Genomic DNA, 27505 nt, shown 5'->3' on the forward strand with positions numbered 1-27505 from the left:
GTGAACCCAGGCCCTTTCTCACATGAATCCAGCTGTATAGGTTGTCAGGAAAGTCATGACATATGTTTTTCAATGCCAAACTTGTGTCATGTCTTTCCCAATGATCCAGTATTACCTCTGTACCACCACCTACACCTCTGAGGAATTTTTAGCTTAGAACGCCAGATGTCAAATTTCCTTAGGTTTCCCTTTGAGACTCCAGTGAAAACTGTACCCCAAAACATGCAGCTCTAGCCACAGGTACTGCATTGATTGTAGGGGGCTCACGGACCCACTGGTGGCCCACAGGCCCAGGATAGTACCCCTTGCATGGGGCCAAGCATGCAGTAGAAGGTGGCCAATTGCATCGTGACAGAGAATTAGGTGTAAGTACCCTGGCAAGGCTGGACCTGAGCACTGGCACCCGGCCATCTCCCACCTACCTAGACAGGTGAAGTCAGTGGCTTAGGAAACCCTGAGGGAGGCGGTCGGGAGAGCAGTTTAAAAGGAAAAGACACAGAGGGAGACATGACCTTGGGAAGTGCTTCAAAAACATTGCCAGTCCTGCACACCCAGCATGCTGCAGGCTCAGCTGGGGCTTAACTGTCTTTTTAACCTTGTCTTTCAGAAAAAACTTCCAAGCTTTGAACTCCATCTGGGGACTTTTTTTTTTTCTCTGTAGAAACAGATCTGTGATTTTATGATATAAACTGTGGGCTTTATTTTATAGCAGTTCGCTTGAAACCTGTTCCAAAAAGCACATGCCAAAAGAGGAAACCCTCACTAATTTGGATCCACTGGGAGTTGATAGTCAAAATTCAAAGTCTAATTTCTTTCTTTTTAATATTTTTGTGCAGCATAGTGGACATTGTGGGACTCTGGAACATCCATTCCACCTTATCCCTATTGGGTAGCAACTTTTTTTATTTTTCATTGCCAGAGGGCACATTGTCCTCCCCAGACAGACAGAGATGGAGAGAAAATGTGTGCACCCCCAGTGGAAGGTGGTCACACCACAGTTCTTTTTCCTCCAGCCCATCAGGATTTGGGGCACACACATGTACCTGGTGTGTTTTTCAAGCCACTGGGGCTGGGATTTGAACCATGGTGGGATATGTGGGGTTCTTCTCTCTATGCCCAGGGCTTGACCACTGTTATAATGGGGCCAGTCCCAAAGTAAATTCGAAAACATTTTTAAGTTTTTTTGCTATGACTCAGGTGCACTCATCAGAGAGAGGAGAGAGAGAGAGAGAGAGAGAACCCCCTAGAGGGGATGTCCACATCACAATCCCTTCTCCATTCTCCTCTTAGGATCTTGGACATTCATAATACATGCTTGGCATGTTTTTCAAGCCTCACAGTGGGACTCCAACTTTTATAGTTGGCCATGTGTGATCCAGCCACCTTAACTACCATGCCATGGCTGGCCCCAGAAAGATTGCTTTGAAAAGTGATTTTATTGATTTTGTTGTGCAGATCATGCATCTAGCAGTTTAATACCGTTTTTGAAAATAGATACCGTGCACTAATTAACAGTCGGATCTGCACAAGTGTGGTCTAGATTGATGCATTGGTCTGAAAGGATAGACCGCTCTGCTCTTGTCCATCAGGAGCAGGCGGGTGATGAGAGCACACGCAGGTTAATTAGGGCTGGAGGGGCCAGAGTAGAGAGACGGCCGCTGCCTGAGCTGAGGCTTTGGAACCTTCTGTTCTCAGCCGGTGGGCCCAGCTGAGTCATTGTCAAAGTGAAGGACAGAAAACGAACAGTTGGTCTGCCCAGGTGAAGTCCATTGTCACAGGACCAGTGTCATTAGGACCTTTACTATGGAGGATGTGGGGTTGAACAGGTGATGACTGGGCTTTCCAAAAGCATATTTCACAATCAAGTATTTCAAAAGTGTATAATATTCCTATCCTTCCCTTCTTAGGCACTGAAACAACTGAGGACTCCAGAGTTCAAGCCCTATATTATATTTGTAAAGCCTGCAATTCAGGAAAAGAGGAGGACACCACCTATGTCCCCAGCTTGTGAGGACACAGCAACCCCACTTGTAAGTTTAAAGTCAATCGTTTCTGTTCTGAAAACCTAGAAGGGGGAAAGGGCCCAGCTATTGTATATAAGGATGTTTGCAGCCGGAGAGGGCTGCTGGACAGACCCTCTGCATAGACCCCGTTCCACAGGGCCAGAAGGCTCAAGGTGGGACAGCCAGGCAGGGGTGGTTTTGGCTGCTCTCCCAACCTCACTCCCTCCCACTCCCCCAGTATAAGGGGCTGACATGGGTCAGGGGCCTGATCTGATTGTGACAAACCATGTGACAAACCACACTCATTGGTTGAATTCCTAAGCCAAATCCAAGTATTTTTCAACTGAAACACCAATTAACAAGGTGATTACCATTGCTTTCAAGTTAGTTTGAATTTTTTTTTATTTCGAGAGAGGTTTTCTTTTTTTGCTATAGGGCGCATGCACTCGCCAGACAGAGACAGACAGAGAGACAGAAAGGGAGAAATCACCCCCCTAGGGGGGATGGCCACGCCGCAATCCCTTCTCCGTTCTCCTCTTGGGATCTTGGGCATGCACGCACACGCGCCCGGGATGAGTTTTAAGCCACCGGATCCGGGACACGAACCATGGTCAACTACATGGGAGTTCAGCGACCTAGCCATTACGCTACGCTAACTGCTGGCCCCCAAGTTAGTTTGAATTTTTAAACACTAGTCTGTTTTGAAAACTAGTGGATGAGTTAAGCCAGTGTGTTCCTAAATGAATTTCTTTTTCACTGTCATAGGTTCTTTGTTCAGCTCAGTCTATGTCGGGACCATCCCGATCCAAAACCCAAATGTTTGCCAGAGTTCTTCCAGGAGGGATGGGCTTGGTGGCACTCACCTATTCTTGGTTCTCAATAGGATAGGTTAGGAGAATGGGCTGGAAGTTGTTATGGGGGCATCAGAAGCAACCCAGTCCCAGCATAGACTTCGCTTTGCTGTCCAGTAGTATAGATGGAACTATAGTATAGTTCCTTCCATCTGAAGGAACCTCTCAGATCCCCCTGCCTTGGACAAGAAGATCCTTCCAAGTAAAGGTTTTTATTTTTTTAATGCCAGAGGATGTGTGTGCATACACGAGAGAGAGAGGGAAAGAACTCTTCAATGGGGCCTGGTTGCGGTGCAGTTCTTTTTCTCTAATTCTCCATCCCTGGGCACATGCCTAGCATGTTTTTCAAGTCATGGGATCTGGGACTCAAACCCTGGTTAGCCCTGTGGAATCCTTTTCCCCTAACCACTATGCTATAGGATCAGCCCCAAGTAAAGATTTTTGATGCAATCCTAGTTCATACTATCAATAATTGTTTTAATTGTCTACATTGATAAATGACTTAGCATGACATGACTAGAAGGATCATTAGAAGTTTTCTACTTTCAAAACTCCAAAGGGGGACCAGCAGTTAGCGTAATGGCTATGTCGCTGGACTCCCACATAGTCGACCGCGGTTCGAGTCCCGGACCCGGTGGCTTAAACTCACGCCGGGCGCGTGTGCATGCGTGCCCAAGATCCCGAGAGGAGAATGGAGGAGAAGGGATTGCAGCGTGGCCATCCCCCCTGGGGGGTGATTTCCTGCTTTCTCTCTCTCTGTCTCTCTCTGTCTGTCTGGCGAGCGCACGCGCCCTGTAGCAAAAAAAAAAAAAAAAAAAACTCCAAAGGGAACGTCAGCTTGAGTCTGGAGCCACTTAAAAACATACAGCATCGGGACCAGCAGTTAGCATAATAGCTATGTTGCTGGATTCCCATGTAGTCAACCGCAGTTCACGTCCCGGACCCAGTGGCTTAAAACTCACGCCGGGCGCGTATGTGTGTGTGTCCAAGATCCTTAGAAGAGAATGAAGGAGAAGGGATTGTGGCGTGGCCATCCCCCCTGGGGGGTGATTTCTCGCTTTCTATCTCTCTGTCTCTCTCTCTCTGTCTGGCAAGCATATGTGCCCTATAGCAAAAACCTCTCCAAAAAAAAAAATACAGCATGGGAGCCGACAGGTGGCATAGTAGTTGGGGTGCTGGACTCCCACATGGCTAACCACAGTTTGAGTCCTGGACCTGGCAGCTTTCTTTCTTACTTGCTCTTTCTCTCTAGTGAATGCTCAGATCCTACAGCAAATTTAAAATAGTAATAATAATAAATAAAATTAAGTAAATCATTATTTAACAAAAATTCAAACAAACAAACACATACAGTGTGTTCATTGTGGTGGTGGCAACAACAGCAGCAAAAAGCCAGAAACAATCTAGATGTCCAGTAATGGGCCTCAGTTCTGTACACTACAACAGTACACAAAAATTCACAGGGTAGAATGGAGTATTATGTAGCCAGTTTAAAGTTATGTGTTTGAGGAATATATGATGACATAGCCAAGTATAGTAAAATGTTAAGTGAACATAGATCAGACAGTTAAAAAGTTCGCTTCCGGTTTTGTGTGTGCCTACACTAAAATGCTACAGGTGATTCTTTCTGAATAGTGGGCTCGTAACTGATTTTATTTTCTTGTCTGCATTTTCTTATGTGTTTTTTTTGCAGGAGGCAGTTAACAATTTTATTGAGGTAAAATTCACATACCACACTATTCACCCAGTTAAAGAGTACAGTTCAATGATATAGTCACAGTTGGTGCCAATACCACAGTCAGTTTCAGAACATTGTCATAATCTCCAAAAGAAACCCTGAACCCAAGAATTCTGCCTTCTGTTTCCTTCTAGACCCTGCCTCGCCTCAGGCAGCCACCAATCTATTTTCTGTCACTATGGATTAGCCTATTCTAAACAATTTTTTTGTCTCTTCTTTTCCTGTCTATTCTAAACATTTCGTATGAAAGGAATAATACATCGTGTGACTTAGTATCTGGCTTCTTTCACTTAGTGTAACATTTATAAGATTAGTTCACGTAACAGTACACTTCATTCTTTTTCATGACTGATATTCCATTGGACACACCATGTTTTGTTTAACTTATTCATCAGTTAACGGACATTGGAGTGTTTCTACATTTTTAGATATTATGAATAAGGCTGTGATCATCCATGTGCACTTTTTAAAGAGTTGTTTAATTTTTATTTATTCATTTATTTATTTTAATTTGGCCTCAGAGAGAGAGAGAGAGAGAGAGAGAGACAGAGAGAAGGAAAGTGAGAAAGCAAGCCAGCAGGTCCAGGACTCAAACTGAGGTTGGCCATGTGGGAGTATCCAGCGCCTTAACCACTGCACCATCTGCAGGTCCCCATATACATGTTTTTGTGTGAGTATATTTTCTTTTCTCTCGGGTGTGTACATATTGGGCCTGACAACTCAATAGTTATGGAATTGCTGGTAATATGGTAACTATGTGTAATATTTGAAGCAACTACAGTCCCACCAGCAGTGTTCAAGGGTTCTAATTTCTCCCCATTCTCACCAGCACTTGTTATTGTCTGTTTGATTATAGAATATTAGCGAGTGTGAAGTATTGTTCATTACAGCTTTAATTTGCATTTCACTAATGCAAAAAAAAAATTTTTCCCCATTGTGACAGAGAGGAAAAGAGTCAAAAGGAAAGAAGAGAGACAGAGATAAGCATATATATATATATATATATATATATATTTTTTTTTTTAATTCACAATAAAATTAATTTCTATCATGAGAGATAGAGAAAGAAACACCCTTTACAGGGCTTAGTTATTCTACTGTTCCCTTCCTCCAGCCCTCCAGCCTGCCAGGCTCCTGGGCATGTGGATAGGCTCCTGGTGTGTTGCAGGCCAACCAGGCCAGGGACGCCAGCCACTATCAGCATGTGACTTCCAGCTCTTCAGTCTGGTACACTGCAGGCCGAAGCACAGGGGCTGGGCAGTGTTGAGTGTTTTTTGACAGGTGCGTGCAACTGTGCCCAGCATGTTTAGATTGGCCTAGGAACAGAATCTGGGCCCCCTATGCAGCTTCTAGCCTGCACTATCTGTGGGCTACTGTGACTAGGCCCCATTTCAAAATTGGATTGTCTTTATTACTGAGTTGTACAATTTTTTTAAAAGGTATTTGCCATAGGGCATGGGTACTCTCCAGAGAGAGACAGAGAAAGTGAGAAATCACCCTCCAGGGGGATGGGCCATGCCACAATCCCTTCTCTTCCATTCTTTTCCTGGGATTTTGGGCATACATGCACACGTTCCTGGCGTGATTTTTAAGCCACCAGGTCCAGGACTCAAACCATAGTTGGCCATGTGAGAGTCTAGTGCCTTAACTATATCACCTGCTAGCCCCGTGAGGATTATTTATATGTTCTGGGCACCAGTCCATTATCAGATGCATGACTGTAAATATTTTCTTCCATTCTGTGGGCTATCTTTTTACTTTCTTTTTTTTTTTTTCCTTTGGAGAGGTTTTTGCTATAGGGCGTGTGAGCTCGCCAGAAAGACAGAGAGACAGAAAGCGAGAAATCACCCCCCAGGGGGGATGGCCACGCCTCAATCTCTTCTCCTCTGTTCTCCGCTCAGGATCTTGGGCATACACGCACATGCACCCGGCGTGAGTTTAAGCCACCAGGTTTGGGACTCGAACCATAGTCGACTACATGGGAGCCCAGCAACATAGCCATTATATTAACTGCTGGTTCCTCTTTTTACTTTCTTGATAATGTCCTTTGAAACAAAACTTTTCAATTTGATGAAGTCTAATGAATGTTTTTCTTTTGTTGCTTATGGTTTTGGTGTCATATCTAAGAACCCATGGTCTAATCCAGTGTCACAAAAATTAAACCTTTATTTTATTTTAAAAGATTTATAGTTTTATCAGTTACATTTACGTCTATCCACTTTGAGTTAATTTCTATATGCGATAGAGATCCAGTTTTATTGTCTACATGTAAATATCCAGTTGTCCTAGCACTACTTATTAAAAAGAATATCCTTTTTTCATTTAATTATCTTGTGACCTTTGTCAAAAATCAATTGGCCAGGGGGCCGGCAGGTGGCTGGTGGCTAAAGGTGCTGAACTTCCACATGGCCAACTGCAGTTTGAGTCCCAGACCTGGCAGCTTGCTTTCTCTCTCTCTCTCTTTCACTCTGCCCTTCTCTGCCCAAATTAAAATAAATAAATAAAGTTGAATAAAACAATCATTTTTAAAAAATCAATTGGCCAAAAAAGTAAGTATATTCTAGACTCTCAATTCCATCCCATTGGTCTGTTAGGTCATTGGGAAAGTTATGATGTATTTTTCTATGCAAAATTGCATTGTGACTTTCTGAGCAACCCAAAACATGCCTGTCCATATGTCAGTAACACACTGCCTTGATTACTGTAGCTTTGTAGTAAGTTTTGAAACCAGAAAGTATGAGTCTTCCAACTCTTTTTTTTAAGTATTATTTTTATTTAACTTTATTTATTTATATTTGACCAGAGAGGGACAGAATGAGAGAGAGAGAACAAGCGAGAAAGCAAGCCACTAGGTCCAGGACTCAAACCACGGTCGGCCATGTGGGAGTCCAGCACCCTTAACCACTGTGCCACCTGCTGGTCTCCCAACTTTGGTCTTTTAAAAGATGGGACCAGCAGTTAGCGTAATGGCTATGTCGCTGGACTCCCATGTAGTCAACTGCGATTTGAGTCCTGGACCCGGTGGCTTAAACTTACTCTGGGCATGTGTACGTGTGTGCCCAAGATCCCGAGAGGAGAATGGAGGAGAAGGGATTGTGGCGTGGCCATCCCCCCCCCCCAGGGGGGGGTGATTTCTCGCTTTCTATCTCTCTGTCTCTCTCTGTCTTTCTGGTGAGTGCACGCTCTCTATAGCTAAAAACCTCTCCAAAAACAGAAGCTCTTCTGGGTTCCTTGCATTTCATGTGGATTTTAGGATCATTTTGTCCATATGTTTTACTATTGGGTCACTGGAAAAGTCATATGATTTTTCTATTGTTTTTCTATGCAAAAATGTGCCAAGACTTTCCCAATGGCCCAAAAAATATAATTTTGGTTTTATTTTGTTTTACATTTATTTTAGGATTGAAAGAATTTACTAACTGGGATGTGAAAGGCTTAGTTTTTGTTATTGTTGTTATTTTTTGTTTTTTGGAGAGGTTTTTGCTATAGGGCATGTGCACTCATCAGAAAGACAGAGACAGACAGAGAGACAGAAAGTGAGAAATCAATCCCCAAGGGGGATGGCCACACTGTAATCCCTTCTCCTCCCTTCTCCTCTTGGAATCTTGGGCATGCACGCACATGAACCTGGCGTGAGTTTAAGCCATTGGGTCCGGGACTCAAACCGTGGTCGACTACATGGTAATCCAGCGACATAGCCATTATGCCAACCGCTGGTCCTGGCTTAGTGTTTTAAGAAGACAAAAGGAAGATTATTAGGACAGCTTCTGGAGCCAGCAGGTGGCATAGTGGTTAGTATGCTGGACTCCTACATGGCTGACCATAGTTCAAGTACCGGACCTAAGTAGTTTGCTTTCTCACTTTCCCTCTCTGTTTCTCTGGTGAGCAAACATACCCTATAGCAAATTTTAAAAAATAATAACATCAGATAAATAACTCTAAAACAAAAAGAGGGCAGCTTCCTAGGACATAAAAAATTGTGCCAAATCACCAGGGCCCCAGGAATGCAAAAAAAAACAGGTGTCAGGACCCTCCCTGGACTGTAGCTATCATTTCGAGAGGAACAGAACTGTAGGCTTTACCATTGTCTTCCGCGTTGGGCAGTTATGCCATCGAGTCCATCTCCCTTATTACCCACCAGAATGCTGCTTTGCAAGCAGGAGGCTATGATGCATTGCAGCAGCTGATAGATTTGTCAGCTGCAGGTCAGTCTGCCCGCTAGTTGTGCACCTTGCTCCTCTATCTGCAGATGTCACCCACTACCCCGAAGCCGTGCTTGTTCCCAGCACGTGTGTGCATCAAGGTCACAGTGAGGCTGTCCAGATACAGACTCCTGCTCTTCTCACACTTGGCCTTGGGGTTTAGAGTGGAACTCAGGCATCGCCAGTTCCTTCTTCTTTTTTTTTTTAATGACAAGGTCTTGCTGTCACAATCTTCCTGCTTCAGCCTCCTAGCTGGGACTACAGGCGTATGCCATATACCTGGCTCATTTTTTTTTTTTTTTGAGAGGTTTTTGCTATAGGGCGTGTGTGCTCACCAGAAAGACAGAGAAATAGAGAGACAGAAAGCAAGAAATCACCCCCCAGGGGGTATGGCCACACCCCAATCCCTTCTCCTCCATTCTCCTCTCAGGATCTTGGGCACACACGCACACATGCCCAGCGTGAGTTTAAGCCACCCAGTCCAGGGATCGAACTGCGGTTGACTACATGGGAGTCCAGCGACATAGCCGTTACACTATCTGCTGTTTTCACACCTGGCTCTTTTTCAGATGTGCTTTCCTATGTTGCTCAGGCATGCTTTGAGCTGCCAATCCCCAGCCTCCTAATCTGCTGGGATTTCAGGCATATGCCACCATGGCTGGCCCTTAGGTTGGACGAGGAATCAAACCTGTGCCTCCCATGTGGTTCAAGCCCACAGAGTACTACAGAATCTTACTTGTATACATCACCACAGCTGGTCCTGGCATCTCGAATTTTAGTACATTTAAAAATAATTATAATTTGCTAGAGGATGCGTGCACTTGCCTGAGAGAGACAGAAAGAGAAGGAACATGAGAAAGCATCCCCTTCATGGGGGATGGTCACACTGCAATCCCTTCGCCTCCATTTGGAATATTGGTCATGCACACACATGCACCTGGTGTGTTTTCCAAGGTACTGGGCCTAGGACTTGAATGTGCAGTAGACCTTGTGGGATCCAGTGCCTTAACCATCATGCTACTAACTGGCCCAGCACAAATCTTCCACGAGATTTGATGTGTATAGGCAGACCCCAGACCACATTTGGAGATAGGGTTGTTGTCTGTTCTTAACACCAGGTGTCAGGGAAGCAGTGTGACTAGTCAAATCAGATACCCTAAGGAAATGGGGAACTTGATCAGAGTTGTCCCAGCACTTTCTTAAGTAACTTCACTCTGTCTGCTGTGCTGACGTTTGGCCCTGGTGTGAGGGAATGAAAAATATTTGTACATTATGAATTAAGGAGTCTTCAGAAGGGCTTTAGAATGACTGATTCTCCTTCTTCCCCTAGTTGATTCCAGAAATGCTTGCTTTTGCTTTTATATAGTTCTTTATTTTTTAGAGAGAGAGATTTTTATTATAGGACATGCATGATCACTGGACAGAGAGAAACAAGGAGACAGAAAGCGAAAAATCACCCCCCAGGTGGATGGCCATGCTGCAATCCCTTCCCCTCCATTCTCCTCTTGGGATCTTGGGCACGCACGCATACGAGCCTGGCTTGAATTTTAAGCCACCGGTTCCAGAACTCGAACTGTAGTCCACTATGGGAGAGTCCAGCGATGTAACCATTCCGCCATCTGCTGGTCCTGCTTTCATGTAATTAACATTATTTATAGTTCTGTCTTATTTAACCTGTACACTGATTGCCATGCAATACAATAGTACTGCTATTTTAGAAGTACTTTGGGAGCAGGAAGTATGATATTGACGTGTGCACAGACATGAAATCAGCACCCCCCCCCCCCAAAGCACTCGATATCCTAGCCAGCAGGTGGTGTAGTGGTTAAGGAGCTGGACCTGGGTTTGAGTCCTGGACCCGGGACTGAGACTCACAGGTCCTCAGGAGATGTTTTTTGAGTGAATGACTGGACAATGATTATTCTGCTGCTCTCGAACTTTCTCGGAAGTCTAATTCAATATCGTCACTGCGTTCTGTTCTTGTGTACACCATGGTTATGAGTGGAGCACAGTCACGTGCTCTGCACTTCAACATTAAAGGCTGGCATTTGGCCTATGACGGAGGCTATAGGTTTCTTACGGGAGGACTGTCCAGTTGCTCCAAACTGCCCCTTTCCTTGCAGGATGAGGAACAGCAAGAGATGGCCGCCTCTGCCGCCTTCATCGACCAGCACTACGGGCACCTGGTGGACACAGTGCTGGTGAAGGAGGACCTCCAGGGGGCATGCAGCCAGCTCACAGTGGTCTTGGAGAAGCTGAGCAAGGACACTCACTGGGTACCTGTTAGTTGGGTCAGGTAACTATCCAGATCATCCAGGCTGCAGGGGACCTTCAAGACCATCACGTGTGGCCACCCTCATGTAATCTTCAAGGAACCTCAGTGCAGAGAGGGTGGAATTCTCCACAAACCGTCATCAAGAAGAGTATCTGTGGGAAGTCTTTTGTTTTTGTCTGTTGTTTTTCACTGCGCCCCTTTGGGTCAAGAATTGAAAGGGGCATATCACAAAATACCCATTTCATTCATTAAAGTATCGCAGGCAAGTTGACCCTGATTCTTTGTACCAAAGTTAAGTAATCACTGTCTTTTAGTGATGGTAGTAGTTAACGTGTACAGTACTGATTTGCAGAGATGTTTAAGCTTTATAAACATAGCAATTCTTCATTGACTCAATTTTGTTGGAAGCTAAGTTGTTTTACCAAGGGGATTGTCCATGTAACTGAAATTCCTGTCTTCAAGCACTGAAAATGTTATTTTAACCTTTTTTGATGGTGAGTGCTTGCCAGGTAATAGAAATTTGGTTCTTTGCTTATTTTGTTTGTTCATTTGTGTTTGGTTTTGCCAGAGGACATGTGTGCTCACTGGAGAGAGAGGGAAAGTGAGAAATCACCCCCCCACCCAGAGGGGATGGCCATACTGCAGTCCCTTCTCCATCTTCCTCTCAGGATTTTGGGCACACATGCACAACACACCTGACATGAACCCACACCCCCGCAAATGCCTTAAAAGCCACTGGGTCAGGACTCGAACCCTGGCTGGCCATATGGGAATCTAGTGCCTTAATCTCCATGCCACCTGCTGGTGCTGGTTCTCTGCATTTTTAAGAAGCAGGCCTACATGAACTGTTCCTGGGAGATGTAGGCACCCTTCATGTCAACAGAATTACCGTATATTCTATGACACAGCAGTGCCTCCAGGGACGCTTGAGGAATGTAGGCTGCTTGCCCCCTTTCTAAGTACCCTCGGACTCCACACATTGAGTCCTTGCTTTGTCTCTCAGTCCTGTCCCACCAGTTGTCCTTCTGTTACTGACAGTGCCTTGGCTCCAGCCTGCCCCTGCCTTCAGATTACTGAGGATCCTGTTTTGCTAAATTGTGAAAAAACCAGCTGACTTCCTATCAAAACTATCTTTAAAGCATGATAAATCAATCCCGACTGTCAAAATAACAGTCTGTAGAGTGAGCGTGGGCCTTGTGGGTAGTCTCTGGGCTCAAGTGATTAATGTCACACAGGATATCTCTTTTTTTTTTTTTTAAGAGATTTTTTGCTCTAGGGCACGTGTGCTTGCCGAAGAGATAAAGAGACAGAAAGCGAGAAATCACCCTCTAGAGGGATGGCCGTGCCACAGTCCCTTCTCTTCCATTCTTCTCTCGGGATTTTAGACACACATGCACACACACCTGGCGTGAGTTTTAAGTCATTGGGTCCCGGACTTGAACTGAATGATATAACCATTACGCCATCTGCTGGTCCCCACAGATATATCATGGCTGCTCAGAGAATTTTTCATGTTAATAGCCAGTGTGTGTAGGTCTTTATTCTGTCTCGGGTGCTGCAGAAGGCCTTTATGTACATTACCTTGACAATTGCGTCAAGCCAATGAAGTAGGATTGTTACCGTTGTATTATACCAATGAGAAAAAACAAAGGAACAAGACTTAGAAAATTTAAATAATGTGCTCAGTCTCACAGAGCTTTAAAAAAATAGCAGATCTACTGGACCAGCAGATGGCGTAACCACGTTATTGACCATGGTTTGAGTCCTGGACCCAGCAGCTTGAAACTCATACTGGGTGCATGTGCATGCATGCATGCCCAAAATCCTGAGAGGAGAATGGAGGAGAAGGAATTGTGATCTGGTCATCACCCTGGGGGGTGATTTCTCACTTTCTCTCTGGTGAGCTCATGTACCCTATAGCAAAAATCTCTCTCAAAAAAAAAAAAAAATATATATATATAGCAGACCTATAGTATTTGAGCCTAAATCTTTCTAATTAACCAGAGATGGTCTTTAGCCACTATATTATACTGCCTTATTCTTCCATGGGCCCAGAACTGAGACTACCCATGAAGAGAGTAAGGAAGGGCTAGTTGGTGATGTGACAGTTAAGATAGTTGGATCCTACGTGGTCAACTTTGTGGTTCAAGTCCCGGACCTCACAGCTTGAGAAAAGTGTCAGGCATGTGTGCATGTGTGTCCAAAATCCCAAGAAGAAATGGAGAAAGGATTGTAACATGCCTATACTCCTTCTTTGTCACTTTCTCTCTCTCTCTCTCTCTGGTGAGCACATGTGTCCATAGCAAAAAAAAAAAAAAAAGGATAGATAGAATTTAAAATAATATGAAGGATGGATATAACTTCTAAGACTGAATGGAATCTACTTACATATGAAAGTTTTTTTCTTTTTTTAATTGTCAGAGAGCTTGTGCACTCACCAGAGACAGATAGAGGGAGAGGGAGAAAGCATTCTTCCCCCTGGGGCATGGTCATGCCATAATCCCTTCTCCATCTCTTGGATTTGGGGCATGCACATATATGTGCCTGATGAGTTTTTCAAGCCACCTGATCTGGGACTCAAACCAGTGTGGTCGGCCATGTGGGATCCAGCACCCTTAACTACCAGGCCATACGCTGGCCCCATGTATAAATTTTCAAGCTCTTTCACTCATGAGAAGAGGAGGAGGCCAGGGCAAAGGTGAAGCACCAGGGAGAAAGTTTGCTTCTCATTTAGAAATTTTCATTTTACCTTCTTATACAAGAACGCCTTTCCTCAAAACCTGGTAGTCCTACCTAATAGGATCATGTTCTTCAGAACTTTCTAGCAAAATGACAGGGTCTTCTCTGCATTGGCAGAGTGTTGGATTATTATTCTTGTTTTTTACCATTGGGCCAGTGTGCTCACCAGAGGGACAGAGACAGACAGTGAGAGGGAAAGTAAGAAGTCACCCCTGCCCAGGGGAGATGTCACGGCACAATCCCTTCTCTTCCATTCTCTTCCTGGGACTTTGGGCATGTACACAGACTTGCCTGGTGTGATTTTTCAAGCAGCCAGGCCTGGGATTTGAACTGCAGTCGCCTAGGTGTGCACCCAGGTCCTTAACCAGCATACCATCTGCAGGTTTCGGAGTGTATTACGTTCTTACTAAGTGATGTTGGTCTTGATGTGTTCCACAGAGAACCTGGCCAGGGAGAGAGCTGCCTTTTGAGGTGTGAATGGTACATGTAAAGTTGTTATGCAAGAAAACTGGGATCCGAAGTCCATTCACAGGCAGAACTCACTTAAGTAAAAAATGGCTCAAAATGGCTTGAAAATCCCCCTACTCTTTCATCCCAAGATAGCAGAGACCCTAACCAACTCTAGGAAGTCCCATGTGGGTGGTTTTTTCCTCTAGTGTTGACACTCACTGAGCACTGGGTGATGTTTTTCTGTATTTTATACTACTCCACAGACTTTTTTTTGGTCTCTTACTCAATATTTTTCCACAATTGTCAGATGAAATGGTGACAATTCTCATTATGTGTATTACAAAGCAAGGTATTAAAATGGGATGTTTGCTTTATTTCCTGTCAGGGAGCCTCCCTACCCCCAAGTAACTCTGTTTCTGCAGCTGTTTGCTACTAGATCTGTGAAAGTAGAATGACTAGGGCCCCCAGAAACAGAGGTCACTTGGAGGTGTTTTTGTTATTCGTGAGGAGAGACAAAGTATTGCTTAAAAAACAAACAAACAAAAAAAACTACATGTGTCTACAAATATATAGTGGTGGGATGTATGTAAATGTCTTATTTCAACTAGCAGTAATATGTTTTGAGCCCCTGGGTAAAATTTTTACAAAAGATCATCACTCTGGGCCCCCACACCAACAAATCTCTTTACTACAAATTCTTCAAGATATTCCTACCCTCCCACCCCATCCCCATTGGCCCACAAACACAGGTAAGTTTTCTGCTTGTGTCTATGACCAGAAAGGATATGAGTGCTAGAGGAATTTTCTAAAGCAGGGATGTTAAATGGATAGCGTATGTGTTTTAATCACTTATTCTTGCACCTGTAGCAGACATTACTAATCGATGATGGCACTGTACTATTGAATCTAGGCTCTGCCTTTGGCTCTTTCAGAACACAATGTTAGCATTGCCAGCAGCATTACAGAGTAAGTCAATCCTGTTTGCCTTCCTTGATCCAGTGATGTGTAACCTTCCCTGCCACCTCCTCACCCCCTGCAGGACATGGGTTTAAGAAAGTTGCAACCACCTTGTCATTCACAGGCAGTCTTCAGATGTGTTAAGTGTTAGTTATGTCAGTTGTGTGTTCAAATACATATATGCTTTAAAACATGTGGCCAGGGCCAGCCAGGTAGTGTGGAGGTTAAGGTCACTGGATCCCACTTGTCTAACTTCATGATTCAAGTCCTGGACCTGGTGGTGGCTTGAAAAACACACTATGCACATGTGTGCAGATGCCCAAAATGCCAAGAAGAGAAGGGATTGTGGCATGGCCATCCTTCACCTCCCCGGGGGTGATTCATCACTCCCCCTCCCCCCCACCCCGTCTCCTGCAAACATGTGCACCCTATAGCAAAAGCAACAACAACAACAACAAAATGGCAAGTCAAACTGTGCATCTGCTATCCCAGTATCACACTGTTCATGCCTCAATCTCAAGATCATACATCCAAACACTTGACTTCATCATATACATGAAATTCTTTCTTGAATCAGGTAAAGAGCCAATAAGCAGCATTTCTCTGTTTGGTAGAGTTAATACACCATTTCCCCCCAACCCTTTTAACACATTCTGCAGTCATTGCTTCTTTTAAAATTCGGTCTTGTGGTTTCAGAACATGATGGTGTAGAATAACTTCTTCCTCTCCTCTAAGTACAACTAAATACCTTGGAAATACTGCCATCTCTTCTCCTCCATTCTAGGATTTGGGGAAATGCAGGCACACATGCTTCCCATGCAAGCCTTTGGGTCTGAGACTTAAACCGTGCAGCCAGCCATGTGGGATCCAGCTGCCTTAGTCACCACACCATTGGCTGGCCCCTTTGGGAGGTATAACAGACAGTAATAAAAACGCTCTGAAAGCTAAAAAGATGACAATGGGCTGACTAGGGACCTCAGGACTTGACTAACAACAAGGGGGTGAGTTCCTTGGGGTTGGTTTAATCTTCCGTATTCCCCATACTGGGCTCTGGAGAGGTCTGTAACCCAGAACTACCAACAGATGTAGACAGAAAGAGAAAGAAAAAGGAAAAGAAAAGAAAAAAAAAAAACAGAACAGAACAAGAAAAGCTTGCTTGCTTTCTCTGGCCGGAGAATAGGGAAGGGGAAGCCCAGCAGAGACCTGAAGCACCAGCAGGTGGCCTTATTCAGCAGCAGCAGCTGCAGTGACGAAGCCCTGTGTCTCTCGCCCCGCCCCCCCACCCCACCCAGTGGCATCTGGACACCTAGCCCTGCAATGTCTGCCCACCCCTCTGCAGAAGGCCCGATGACATCATGTAACCCAGGGAAGCACCTTCTGATGAACCAGAAGACAGCCGCGGGGACTGAGCAGGAGGCCCATATACCTTGAAGAACACGACAGACCAGGAATCACACTGCAAAGGCTCTGAGCTTCATTGGAACTAAAATCCACAAAAGAAGGTCAGAACCCACACATGCATCCAAACCAGGCTACTATCGGCTAAAACAGAAGATTTAATTAGGAGTCAGCAATACTTAACATAACCAAAATGTCCAGGATGCAGTAGAAAACCTTTTACCATACCCTAAACCAGGAAAACCATCCTCTAAATTTAAAAAGATGATCAACTGGTAGCAATGCTGGTACAAGAAAGATGTAAACATAATTCAAAAAGTTAAAGGATAGTTAAAATCCATGCTGATTCATTATCATTAATCTTTTGAAAACTAAAGATAAAAAAATTTTTAAATGCAGAAACAGCTAGGAAAAAAAACAATACAAATCCTATTTTAGCATTGTCTGTAAAGGAAATTATGGAGTCGAGAAATAAGCAACACAATTTCAAGTTCTGAAAACAGAATTGTCAACCTTGAATCCTGTATCTGGTGAAACTAACCTTAAGAAATGTAGGGGAGGGACCAACAGTTAGTGTAATGGCTATGTCACTGGACTCCCATGTAGTCAACCATGGTTCATGTCCCAGACCCGGTGGCTTAAAACTCGTCGGGCGCGTGTGCGTGCGTGCCCAAGATCCTGAGAGGAGAATGGAGGAGAAGAGATTGTGGTGTGGCCATCCCCCCCAGGAGGTGATTTCTCGCATTCCGTCTCTGTCTCTCTCTCCCTCTCTGTGAATGGTGAGTGCACGCACCCTATAGCAAAAACTTCTCCAAAAAAAAAAGAAAAGAAATGTAGGGGAAAATAAAGACATTGTCAGATGAAGGGAAGCAGAATTTGTTGAGAATTACCCTTAAAGAACGGCTAAAGGAAAGTCTCCAAACAGAAATTAACAGAAGGCTGAGAATGTCAGAAAGAAAAAAAATATATATGACAAAGTAGAAGTAAGCTTAATAGAGTATCCTTCACCTGTTGATATTTCTTAAACCGATATTTTATGGCTAAAAGTGATGCCAGCATCTGACGTGGTACTCAATGTTTATAGAGGAAATACTGAAGATTGATTCTATTGATTCTATGTTTCTATTTTAAAAGTGAAGAGGACAGAAGGACCAATTAATAGATTGGCAGAGCAGATAAAATAAAGCATGACCCACTATATGCTTCCTATAAGTATATGTTCTCTTGAACAAACTGGCATGGGTAGGCTGAAAGTAAAAGAATAGGAAACTATATATCATGCAATTTTTTAAAAGAGATTTTTGCTATAGGATGTGTGTGTATGCCAAAGAGAGAAACAGAAGGTGAGAAATCACCCCCCAGGGATTTTGGGCATGCACATATATGTGCCTGGCATGTGTGAGTTTTAAGCCACCAAGTCTGGGACACAAACTGTAGTAGATTACACTGGAGTCCAGCCATGTAACCATTATGCAAGGGCGTGTGCACTTGCTAGATAGGGGGGAAAGTGGGAAAGCACCTCCCATTTGAGGTGTCACACTGCAATCCCTTTCCTTTCAGAATTTTGTGTACACTTACACATTCATGAGAGAGTGCATGTGCATGCACATGCGTGCAAGAGACAGACACTTGACAGGGTCTCATTACACCAAGACCCTCTCCCCAGCCCTCCAGCTCATCAGAATCTTAGGCACCTGCACCTGGCATGTTTTCAGGTTGACTCAGTATCCAAACCCATAGTCAGCCATGTGGCTTCCAGCACTGCAGCTCAGTACACTGTAGCTGAGCCTTTTAAAATGGTTATTTTTTCTTTTTAAATTCTTATATTAAATTGGCAAATAATAATTGTGCATATTTATGGGCTATAGTATAAAATTTCAATACATGTATACAATGTGCAATGATCAAATCAGGGTGATTTTCATACCACCTTAAGCATTTACCATTTCTTTGAGTTGGGAATATTAAAATCCTCTCTCTAGCTTAAAAAAATATACACACACATATATATACATATATACATACATATAAGTATGTGTACACACATGTATACATACATATACCTATATGTATATACATATACACATACATATTATACATATACAGGTATACATATATATGTATTCCCAACTCAAAGAAATGGTAAACGCTTAAGGTGGCATGGAAATCACCCTGATTTGATATGTATATATACATATTTATTTATTTATATTTGAGGAGTTTGGAACACATCATGTTAAGTACAATAAGCCGGGCATAGAAAGATAAATATTCTCTCGTGCAGAAGTTAAAACATTGATCCCATGGAAGTAGAGTGGACTAGCGGTCACTGAAGCTAAGGAGGGTGATGGGAGGAGGGATTGGCAGAGTTTGGTTGATGATACAAAGTTATAGCTAGAGAGGAGGAGTATATTCTGGAGTTCACTAACTGTAGGGTAACTGTATGGGAACTATTTTTGGATGTGTAGCTTGAAACTTAGCTCTACAGTTTTTTAGGAAATACTGTTAATAAGTTTTTTTTTTTAATTGCCAGAGGGTGCATGAACTCGTCAGGGAGAGACAGAGACAAAGAGAGTTAGAAAGCAACTCCCAGGGGAATTTCTCCTCTATTCTCTCGGGATTTGGGACACACACACACACACACACACACACACACACACACGCCCAGTGTGTTTTCCAAGCTGCTGAGTAGCTGGCCATGTGGGATCCAGCCACAAGAGTGTCTTTGATTTTAATACAGTTATTTTGAAAGTGGTTGTGGTCACACAGTTACACGTTACAAAACTGCAGAGCGCTATACACACACATCCACGAATGAGTGCATGCCCAACTGATGAAATCTGCATGTGCTATCTGGGTTGTACCAATGTCAGTGTCCTGATTTTGCACTATGGTTAGGCAAGATGTTAACACTGGGGTGGGGGCTCTGAGGGAGGGGCGCAGGAGGCCTCCCTGTACGCTTGCAACTACCTGTGAATCCGTCATTATTTCGAAATAGATAGATCTTTATTTTAAAAAAGTTTTTGCATAGGGCTCATGTGCTCACCAAGGAGAGACAGAGACAAAGAATGGTAAGTGAGAAATCACCCCCCAGGAGGGATGGCCTTGCTGCAATCCCTTCTCCATTCTTCTCTTGGGATTTTTGGGCACATGCACACACACATGCACCTGCATGATTTTCAAGCTGCCAGGTCTGGGACTCAAACCACACTGGGTCATGTGAGAGACTGGTGCCTTAACCAACACACCACCCGATGGCTCCTAAAATAGAAAGTTTTAAAGGTTAGGCTTGGGGCCAGGCCTTGCCATGGTGGTTAAAGCAGCTGGATCCCACATAGCCGACAGCACAGTTCGAGTCCCAGACCTGGCAGCTTGAGAAACATGCTGGGCACATGTGTGTGCATGTCCAGAATCCCGGAAGGAGAGAGAAATGGAGGAGAAGGAACTGCGGTGTGACCATCCTTCTTTTCTCATTTCCACTCCTCTCTGTCTTTCTCCAGCGAACACATGTGCCCTTGAGCACATTAAAAAACAGAGTCAGACTCAAAACCAGCACAATTGACCAGTCACCGAAGCCATACAAATCCTTTCCCTGTATCTGTTAAGACATGTCACTGTTGCTGCTCCCCGTAAATGAACAGAGTACGTGGAGATGTCAACACGGCATTCTCCAAATTCGTGTATTCACAGAGGAACCGATGGCGTTCGTTCCTTGTGTCATCCGAACCTTGATGTTGTCACATACTTTGGTTTCCCTTTTGACGGTACTGCACTTGGGACTGATTCATCTCACCCACCTTTTCTTTCCCCCAAGATGGTGATGATGGTTTTATTTTTTATCAAGTTTATTTATTCACAATAGAGAGCTAGCGCACATGCATGAGAGACAGACAGACAGCAGCACCCTCCACAGGGTCCTGGCAGACAGATTCTCGCCTCTCCCAACCCTCCAGCTTGTTAGGATCCTGGACATGCGTTTCAGCATCCCGCCTACCCGATGGCCACGTGGTCCCCAGCATCACAGTTCAGCACGACACTGTCTGTGTTATCGGCTGGGTCTCTCTCGTTAAAACTTCTTTTCATAGCCCCAAATAAAAAATATTTATTGCATCTTTCCTTTTTTTCTGTCCCCTTTTGGGGTGAGGACTTTAGAACCTTCCAGTCTCTTAAATGTAACTTACTCATTTTATGTTCCAAGCTTTATTGTAGCATCCTAAGATTGAGCATACAGCCACTCAGGAGTGTCTTGAGATTCTAAGCAGCTGAGAAATCCTAGAGCCTTCACTTGTATTTTTTTCCGTGGTGAGTAACCTTGTATTCAGGGGAGGAGAGAGGGAGGGAGACATATCAATGATACAGAACTACTATTTGAAAAGCCTGGGTGTCCACTTATACTTTTCCCTTGGAGGGGGCGAGACCACTTAATCATTATTCACAACACTAACCATGATACAAAATGCCAACATGGAAGTACTCTGGAATAGTAACAGAGACCTGTAATGTACCATTGGCACAACTTTAAGTATGAGGTTTCCCATTTCTGACTTACTGGAACAAGTCACTTCCTCTTACTTAGACTCATGTAAAAGCCTCAAAGCTGATGACAAAAGCCAATGTCATTATTTACGTGTATGGAGAGAGAAAAAGTCAGAAGTCTTCTAAGTTCCTCGAACGGATGGCCAAGGCATATTCTACGAGATGAGCAAAATTCATCCCCTTCACTGGGTCCCTTGTCCTCTGTTTGTGTGGGTCTGAGGACTTTGGTATCAACTGTAATCACGATGTTCTAAAGTAAAGAGGCATACCTAGTCATCTCGCGAGAGAAGATATTTTGTTGTATTTCTGATATAGCGCCTTGAATTCTTGAAGGAAGAAAATCAGAAAGGTTTGTGTCAATGCCAGGGCGCTGGAACTACTGTTGAAGTTCTCAATCCTAATAATGACTTAGGAAAGGGTAACAGATCAAAGCCAGGGAGCGGAAGGTTTTACAAACACTGCGGATGGCTTGTCTTGTCTTTCCTCTTTGAAGGGTCATTCCTAAATGAAGCAAATCAACCACACACTGACTCATATCCCCTTCATCCTTGTACATGCAGTCTTTCTTATGGAATTAAGGGGTGAAAGACAATGCTCCAGATTATTTTTTTTGAATGGGCACATAACAGCTTTGTTACCAAGATGGGTTGTGCCTGTTAGCATTGCTCGCTTTGGACAGTTTTTCTTTCAACCACTCGTTGCATTTCACATGATCTGGTCCTAGCTGTTCAAGGAACTTTCCTGAGACTCTCTGGTCTGGACACAGACAAATTCTGCATGCACCCGGAATATGACAAGAGTGCCCACGTGCCTGCCAGTCCATCTCGGAAGCCCTGCGGTCATAGTGGGGTTTGCGATCACCAAGCCTCTTCAGAATGCCCTGGTTTTCCATGGTGATTCTCACTAGCTCACGGTTCCTTGTTTCTCTGTTTAAGCTGAAAAACACAAAACCCTAAGATGGGTGAAGAAGCGGATGCTCGTCCGACATGGGAGCGGGAGAAGAGATGCAGTAGCGCTAAGTGCCAAGCTGCCTCGGCCGTCCTGCCGAGCCCTAAAGGCTCCTGTGCTTTACCGGTCCTCAACTTCATTGCTCTCCGGAAGATTCTCCCCTGCTGTCTGAGGTGGAGTTTGGACGGCAACATCTGTGAAACATTTATGAAAGTTCCCTGCGGATTATGTGAAACCAGGATTTGGGGTTCACATCTTCTCATTTATATGATTGGGATGGTCTCCATATAGATGATTCACAGATGGCTGAGGACAAGTTTTGATTCACCTGACTCCCCCAGCTTTCTTTTTCTCTCTCTCTCTTTTTTTGTTTTGGAGAGGTGTTTGCTATAGGGCACGTGCGCTCACCAGAAAGACAGAAACAGACAGACAGAAATGAGAAATCCCCCCCCCCGGGGGTATGGCCATGCCGCAATCCCTTTTCCTCTGTTCTCCTCTCGGGATCTTGGGCACGCACGCACACGTGCCCAGTGAGAATTTAAGCCACCAGGTCCAGGACTCGAACCACGGTTGACAACATGGGAGTCCAATAACATAGCCATTAAGCCAACTGCTGGTCCCAACTTCCCCCAGCTTCAACTTAGTTTGATATATACCAGTATATAGGAGAGGCATCTTGGCGTTCTCCCATACACGTGTGCATGCACACACACACAAACACTTCACCACGTTATTTTCCTATATACACTTCTTCTGGAGTCATGACTACACTGTCTTGTTATTATTTATATAAATGTCTCTCTACCAGACCTTGAGTTCTTTATTTTATTTTTTTTTTATTTTAGGTTTTTGCCATAGGGCACATGCACTCACTGGAGAGAGACAGAGAGTGAGAAAGTGTGAAATCACCCCCACCCTCAGAGAGATGGCCATGCTTTAATCTCTTTTCCTACTGCTCCTCTTGGGATCTTTGGGCACGCTTGCACATGTGCCCAGTGTGATTTTCAAGCCATCAAGTCTGGGACTTGAACTCCCAGATGGTCATATGGGAGTCCAGCACCTTCACCACCATACCACCTGCTGGCCCTGTGAAGTTAGGAAACATCTCATTTTCTATCTGTAATTCCTGGTGCCTAGCACATAGCAACTGCTCAGGAAATATTTGTGGAACTAATTTTAAGGATGTTATGTCAGGGCTGGCACGTGGCATGGTGGTTAAGGCACTGGACTCCCACATGGCTGACCACGTTCCAGTCCTGGACCTGGCAGCTTGCTTTCTTACTTTCCCTCTCTCTCTGGTTAAGTTAAAATTAATTAATTAATTACATTTAATTAATAATTCTTTAAAAAAAAGACTGGTCTGTCATAGTCGCTGCTATGGTGGTATGATCTGAATGCTTATGTCTTCCAAAAATTCATATATTTTTAAAAAATAATTCTTTTTTTAAAAATAATTTTTAGGATTATTTATTTTATTTATTCAATTATTTATTTTAATTTGACCAGAGAGAGATAGAGAAAGAGAGAGAAAGAAAGAGAGAGAAAGAGAGAGAGGGAAAGTGAGAAAGCAAGCCACCAGGTCCAGGACTCAAACTGTGGTTGGCCATGTGGGAGTGTCCAGCGCTTTAACCACCATGCCACCTGCTGGTCCCCCCAAAATTCATATATTGACACTTTAATTTTCAAGGTGGTGGTATGGGGGGGCGCTTTGGGAGGTTAATAGGTTATTATGTTAGTGCTCTTATAAAAGAAGTGTGAGAGAGACCTTTGCCCCTTCTGCCATGAGGGGTTACAGTGAAAAGATGGTTGTGTATGAACCAGAAAGTGGATCCTTGCCAGACACTGAATTCACTGGCACCTTGACCTTTATTTGGACTTCCCGACCTCCAGAACTGTGAGTAGTACACTTTTGTTTAGAAGAATCACCCAATTTAATTTTTTATAGCAGCCTGAGCGACCAAGACACAAGGTCATCATTTTACAAAAGTATACAGAGCATTTTTATGACTAGAACTAGGACTCTGCAAAGCCTCTTAGAGGAACTAGAAATCTGCAGGAAAAGTCAGCTCAGCACAGGAGAAAGGGAGAAAGGTCCCTGTCTGTGGGGTCTGCACTCTCCTGAGCATGGCCTCTGTGGCGATCCTTCAAGATAACTTCCCTTAAGTATTCTTCTCACTCAGGAAAACCTTGCCCTAAAACACAGGTGGGTCAGCTTTGACTTTCCGAAAACGAAGAGAAAGAACACTACCTCTTGGAAAAGTACTCGTTCCAGCAATCCACCTTGGCAGGGCCGCGATGGGCATTCGCAATTTTCTGACACAGTTGCTTGTTTTCATATTCGATTTTGTCGATTCTCTTTTGTTCACCCTGGTAAGAAATCCCACCCCACCAGGTGACATCGTCACTATATGCTCCAACACACCAGGGCATAGCATCCTGTGAGACTGAGGGCAAGGGGTGCTCTGAGTGCCACAGCAGAGACTGGGAGCAGAACTTAGGAAACGGGGTGACGTGTGCAGGGAGGGCAAGAAGTAACCAGCCTTAGAATTCAGTGGGTATTTAGAAGCCTCTGGGAAATCGGACCTCCTTGGGACAGATAAAAACTCGTAAAATCCACCTGCAGATGGCAAGAACAAATACCTGTAGTTTGCTCAGTTTTAAAATATGATGTGTGTGTGCCGCTGGCGGTTTGGTGTCGACAGTAGGCTTTGCTAGAGAATGGAGATAAGAAAGAGCGATGTTACAACACGGGAGTCTGGGCAGTGGCCTCAGGAAACCCACTCCTGCCCTAGACAAGGGTCTCGACTGGCGAACATTTGTGGTTTGAATTCTGACCTTCATCCAGTTCAGGAATTTCAGTTCGGTTGAATTTCCTAAACTGACATCTCTGAAGATCTTGGAACAAAAAGGAAAGAAGGATGAAGGCTGGAAAAAGGAAAGTTTTCAGAAAGAAATGTCCTTTTAATCCAACAAAAACGTCTGTCTCCCACTCCTCCCATTATTTATTTATTTATTTATTTTTGCTCTAGGGTATGTGTACTTGCTTGACTTTTTCCAATAATGAAATAGAGAGAACACTATGAAGAGAGAGACAGAGAGTGAGAAAGCACTCCCTCAGGGGGGTGGCCGTATCGTAATCCTCTCTCCTATAGTTCCCTCTTGGCATCTTGGGCATGCACATGCACCCAGTGTGTTTTTCAAGTGTCTGGGTCTGGTCTTGAACTGCAAAGTTGGCCATGTGGGATCCATCTGCCCTTAACCACAACACCTCTGGCTGTCCCCCTGGTCTTTCTATTTGGTCCTATCCTCTTTCTCATTTACCTGGGCTTTACAGAGTTTGAAATGAATGTTTCTATGAAACAAACTCCCTGGTAGAAGACAATAGGTTGTCAGGCAAGTCAGAATGCATTTTTGCATAGAAAACCAGAAAAATACTGTGACTTTCCCTACAACCAAGTAAATTGTGTTACTAATGCTAATGTCCTTCTGACCAAATTCAGTAGATAAGGCCGTGGTGTCCCACAGTCACGTACTGACCTGATTTACTGCCAGTCACTATGGAGGGCCCTTCCAGAATCCCTAACAGCAGTGTCCAGCCCCAACTGCCCGCGTACCTATCTGTATTCTATTCTTGTGAAATACGTAGTGGCCGAAGTCCAGTTTCTTCCTGAAGGTTGTGCTTTGCCTGTGATTAGAGACGATAACAGGGTAGGCCAGATAATCTAGGGAATTGTTCATCTTCTCTTCCTAGCCTCACTTCAGAAATGAGGCGCACAGCTCCTCTGTGAGTTGCTCAGCTGTTCCCATGACAAGTTGTCATAGTTGCGCTGTTATGACATCAGGGACGGGGCTCAGGAAAGGAGGAGGAGGAGGAGGAGGAGGAGCAGAACATGCCTGGCTGCCCCTGGGCTTCTGCTTTTCATGGGCCCAAATGACGATGAAGGGCAAGTTACTTGAACGCTTTGCCACCTGCTTGGAGTGCAGATGCTGCCAACACTGGACAGAAAAGGAATGGTGTGCAGGGCGCAGGGCCGGGTGCTGGGCAGAGAAATGCCAGCCTTGGTTACATTCCTTGGGCTATAAACTAAGTAGTCTAAAGCCTTTGCAAGTCTCCTTGCAATCCCTGAAGAGACCACTGCTTTTTTGAGGGGAGGTGGAGGGTGAAAGATGACCTTACTGATAATCTTTTTTCAATTATTTCATCTTACAGATGAAGAAACTCAAGTTGAGAGCCTTGGCCATGCTGTTCAAGAACCAAGTTAGTGGCAGAGCTGGGCTCTGGTGTGGGTTTCCTGAATTCCAGGGACCATATTTGCCCCCTGGGGGAAGGGAGTCTGTGGTTGTCATGGGAGTAGGAGAGGGCAGGGTTTCTTCCAGGATAAGCTGTCTTTTGTATTTAGTGGGAGCTGGAGAGAGGCTGAGTTGCTGACATGTATGGTCACATGGGGTTGGCACCTGCTTCAGGAAGGGCTGCAACCGGAGTTTGATTTGCCTCCACATTAGCACAGGGTGTAGCACCCAGTGGGTGTGCAATGCGTTTGCTGATGGAGAAAGGAGCACTCAGTAAGTGCTCACTATGTGTAGTGCTGGGCATTCTCCTTGCATGTCACATTTTATAACCTTTCCAATAACCCTAGAAGTTAGATGCTATTATTAATGTCTCCATTCCACAATCCCACCCCTCAGCAAATGGGCTCAGAGAGGTTTAGTCATTCCCCAGGGCCAGAATTCCCAGCCCGGCTTCATAGAGTCCAAGCTTTTAAGTACAATGCTGACTATCAATACATGTTAAAAGCAGATGTCCCCCCAGAGCAGACCTCAGCTTTGATCTTCGAAAGGATCCCCTGGGGTCTATCAAGTGTATATTCGGATTCAGCAGGTCTGGACTGGGGCGGAGATTCTGCGTTTTCTAACGAGGGCTGCTGAGCGCTGTCCAGGTGATGTCAATGGATACTTACTGATCCCCAGCAGGGAGAGTTAAGGCTCACAGAGGGAACCGGGTACCCCTGGAATCCAGAAGAAACTAAGCGACACTGGATGTACACCCCCACCCGTCTAGGGACATTTATTGTTGCATTTGGTCGAGTGATTTCCCAGTTCACAAAGATACAGAAACTGCTTTTGCCGAGGGTGAGGAGAGGACCCCGAAACTCGAGAGTCGCGGCGTTTCTGCCCGGCAGACGCGCCTGGCAGTCTTGCGGGCTTGCCTTGGCCCAGCGGCGCCAGTTTTTCCCGGGATTAGAACACCGGCGGCCCCCTCGCGGCTGCACCCGGCGTTCCGCAGCTGCGGGCGCCCAGAGGGCCCGCCCCCGGGGCGGGACAAGGCGGCTCCCGGCTCGGGAGCCCCCGCCCCCTGACCCGGCCTCTCTCCACTGCTCACTCCTGCCCCGGCGACCAGGGGCACGCCG

The 27505-nt window shown here is 44.7% G+C and overlaps 2 protein-coding genes across 4 annotated transcripts in view; one reads left to right on the top strand and one right to left on the bottom strand.

Moving 5' to 3' along the window:
• Positions 1–11543, top strand: part of MPP3 (MAGUK p55 scaffold protein 3) — a 33404-nt gene extending 21861 nt beyond the window's left edge. For all 3 annotated transcript variants that reach the window (XM_006167395.3, XM_014583789.2, XM_006167394.2), the window contains 2 exons: positions 1908–2030; positions 10918–11543. In XM_006167395.3, the coding sequence (XP_006167457.1) occupies positions 1908–2030; positions 10918–11094 (300 nt within the window). In that variant the 3' untranslated portion in view covers positions 11095–11543. The remainder of the gene's footprint in view (positions 1–1907; positions 2031–10917) is intronic.
• An 8946-nt stretch (positions 11544–20489) lies between these two features.
• Positions 20490–25923, bottom strand: CFAP97D1 (CFAP97 domain containing 1). Its single transcript, XM_006167393.3, has 6 exons — positions 25712–25923; positions 24738–24808; positions 24346–24464; positions 21961–22084; positions 21419–21475; positions 20490–20924 (listed from the first exon to the last, which is right to left on the bottom strand). The coding sequence occupies exons 1-5, from the start codon at positions 25833–25835 to the stop codon at positions 21419–21421; spliced, it is 495 nt and encodes a 164-aa protein (XP_006167455.1). The 5' UTR covers positions 25836–25923; the 3' UTR covers positions 20490–20924.
• Positions 25924–27505: the final 1582 nt, after the last annotated feature.

Source organism: Tupaia chinensis, unplaced genomic scaffold, assembly GCF_000334495.1.
Source record: "Tupaia chinensis unplaced genomic scaffold, TupChi_1.0 Scaffold144741_1, whole genome shotgun sequence".
NCBI lineage: Eukaryota > Metazoa > Chordata > Mammalia > Scandentia > Tupaiidae > Tupaia > Tupaia belangeri.

Coding starts and splice junctions, on each gene's coding strand:
- CFAP97D1 (XM_006167393.3), bottom strand. CDS start 25,835: ATGAACAATTCCCTAGATTATCTGGCCTACCCTGTTATCGTCTCTAAT. Junction 24,809..25,711: donor CAAGAATAGAATACAGATAG/GTACGCGGGCAG, acceptor TCCATTCTCTAG/CAAAGCCTACTGTCGACACC. Junction 22,085..24,345: donor AACGAGTACTTTTCCAAGAG/GTAGTGTTCTTT, acceptor TGTGTTTTTCAG/CTTAAACAGAGAAACAAGGA.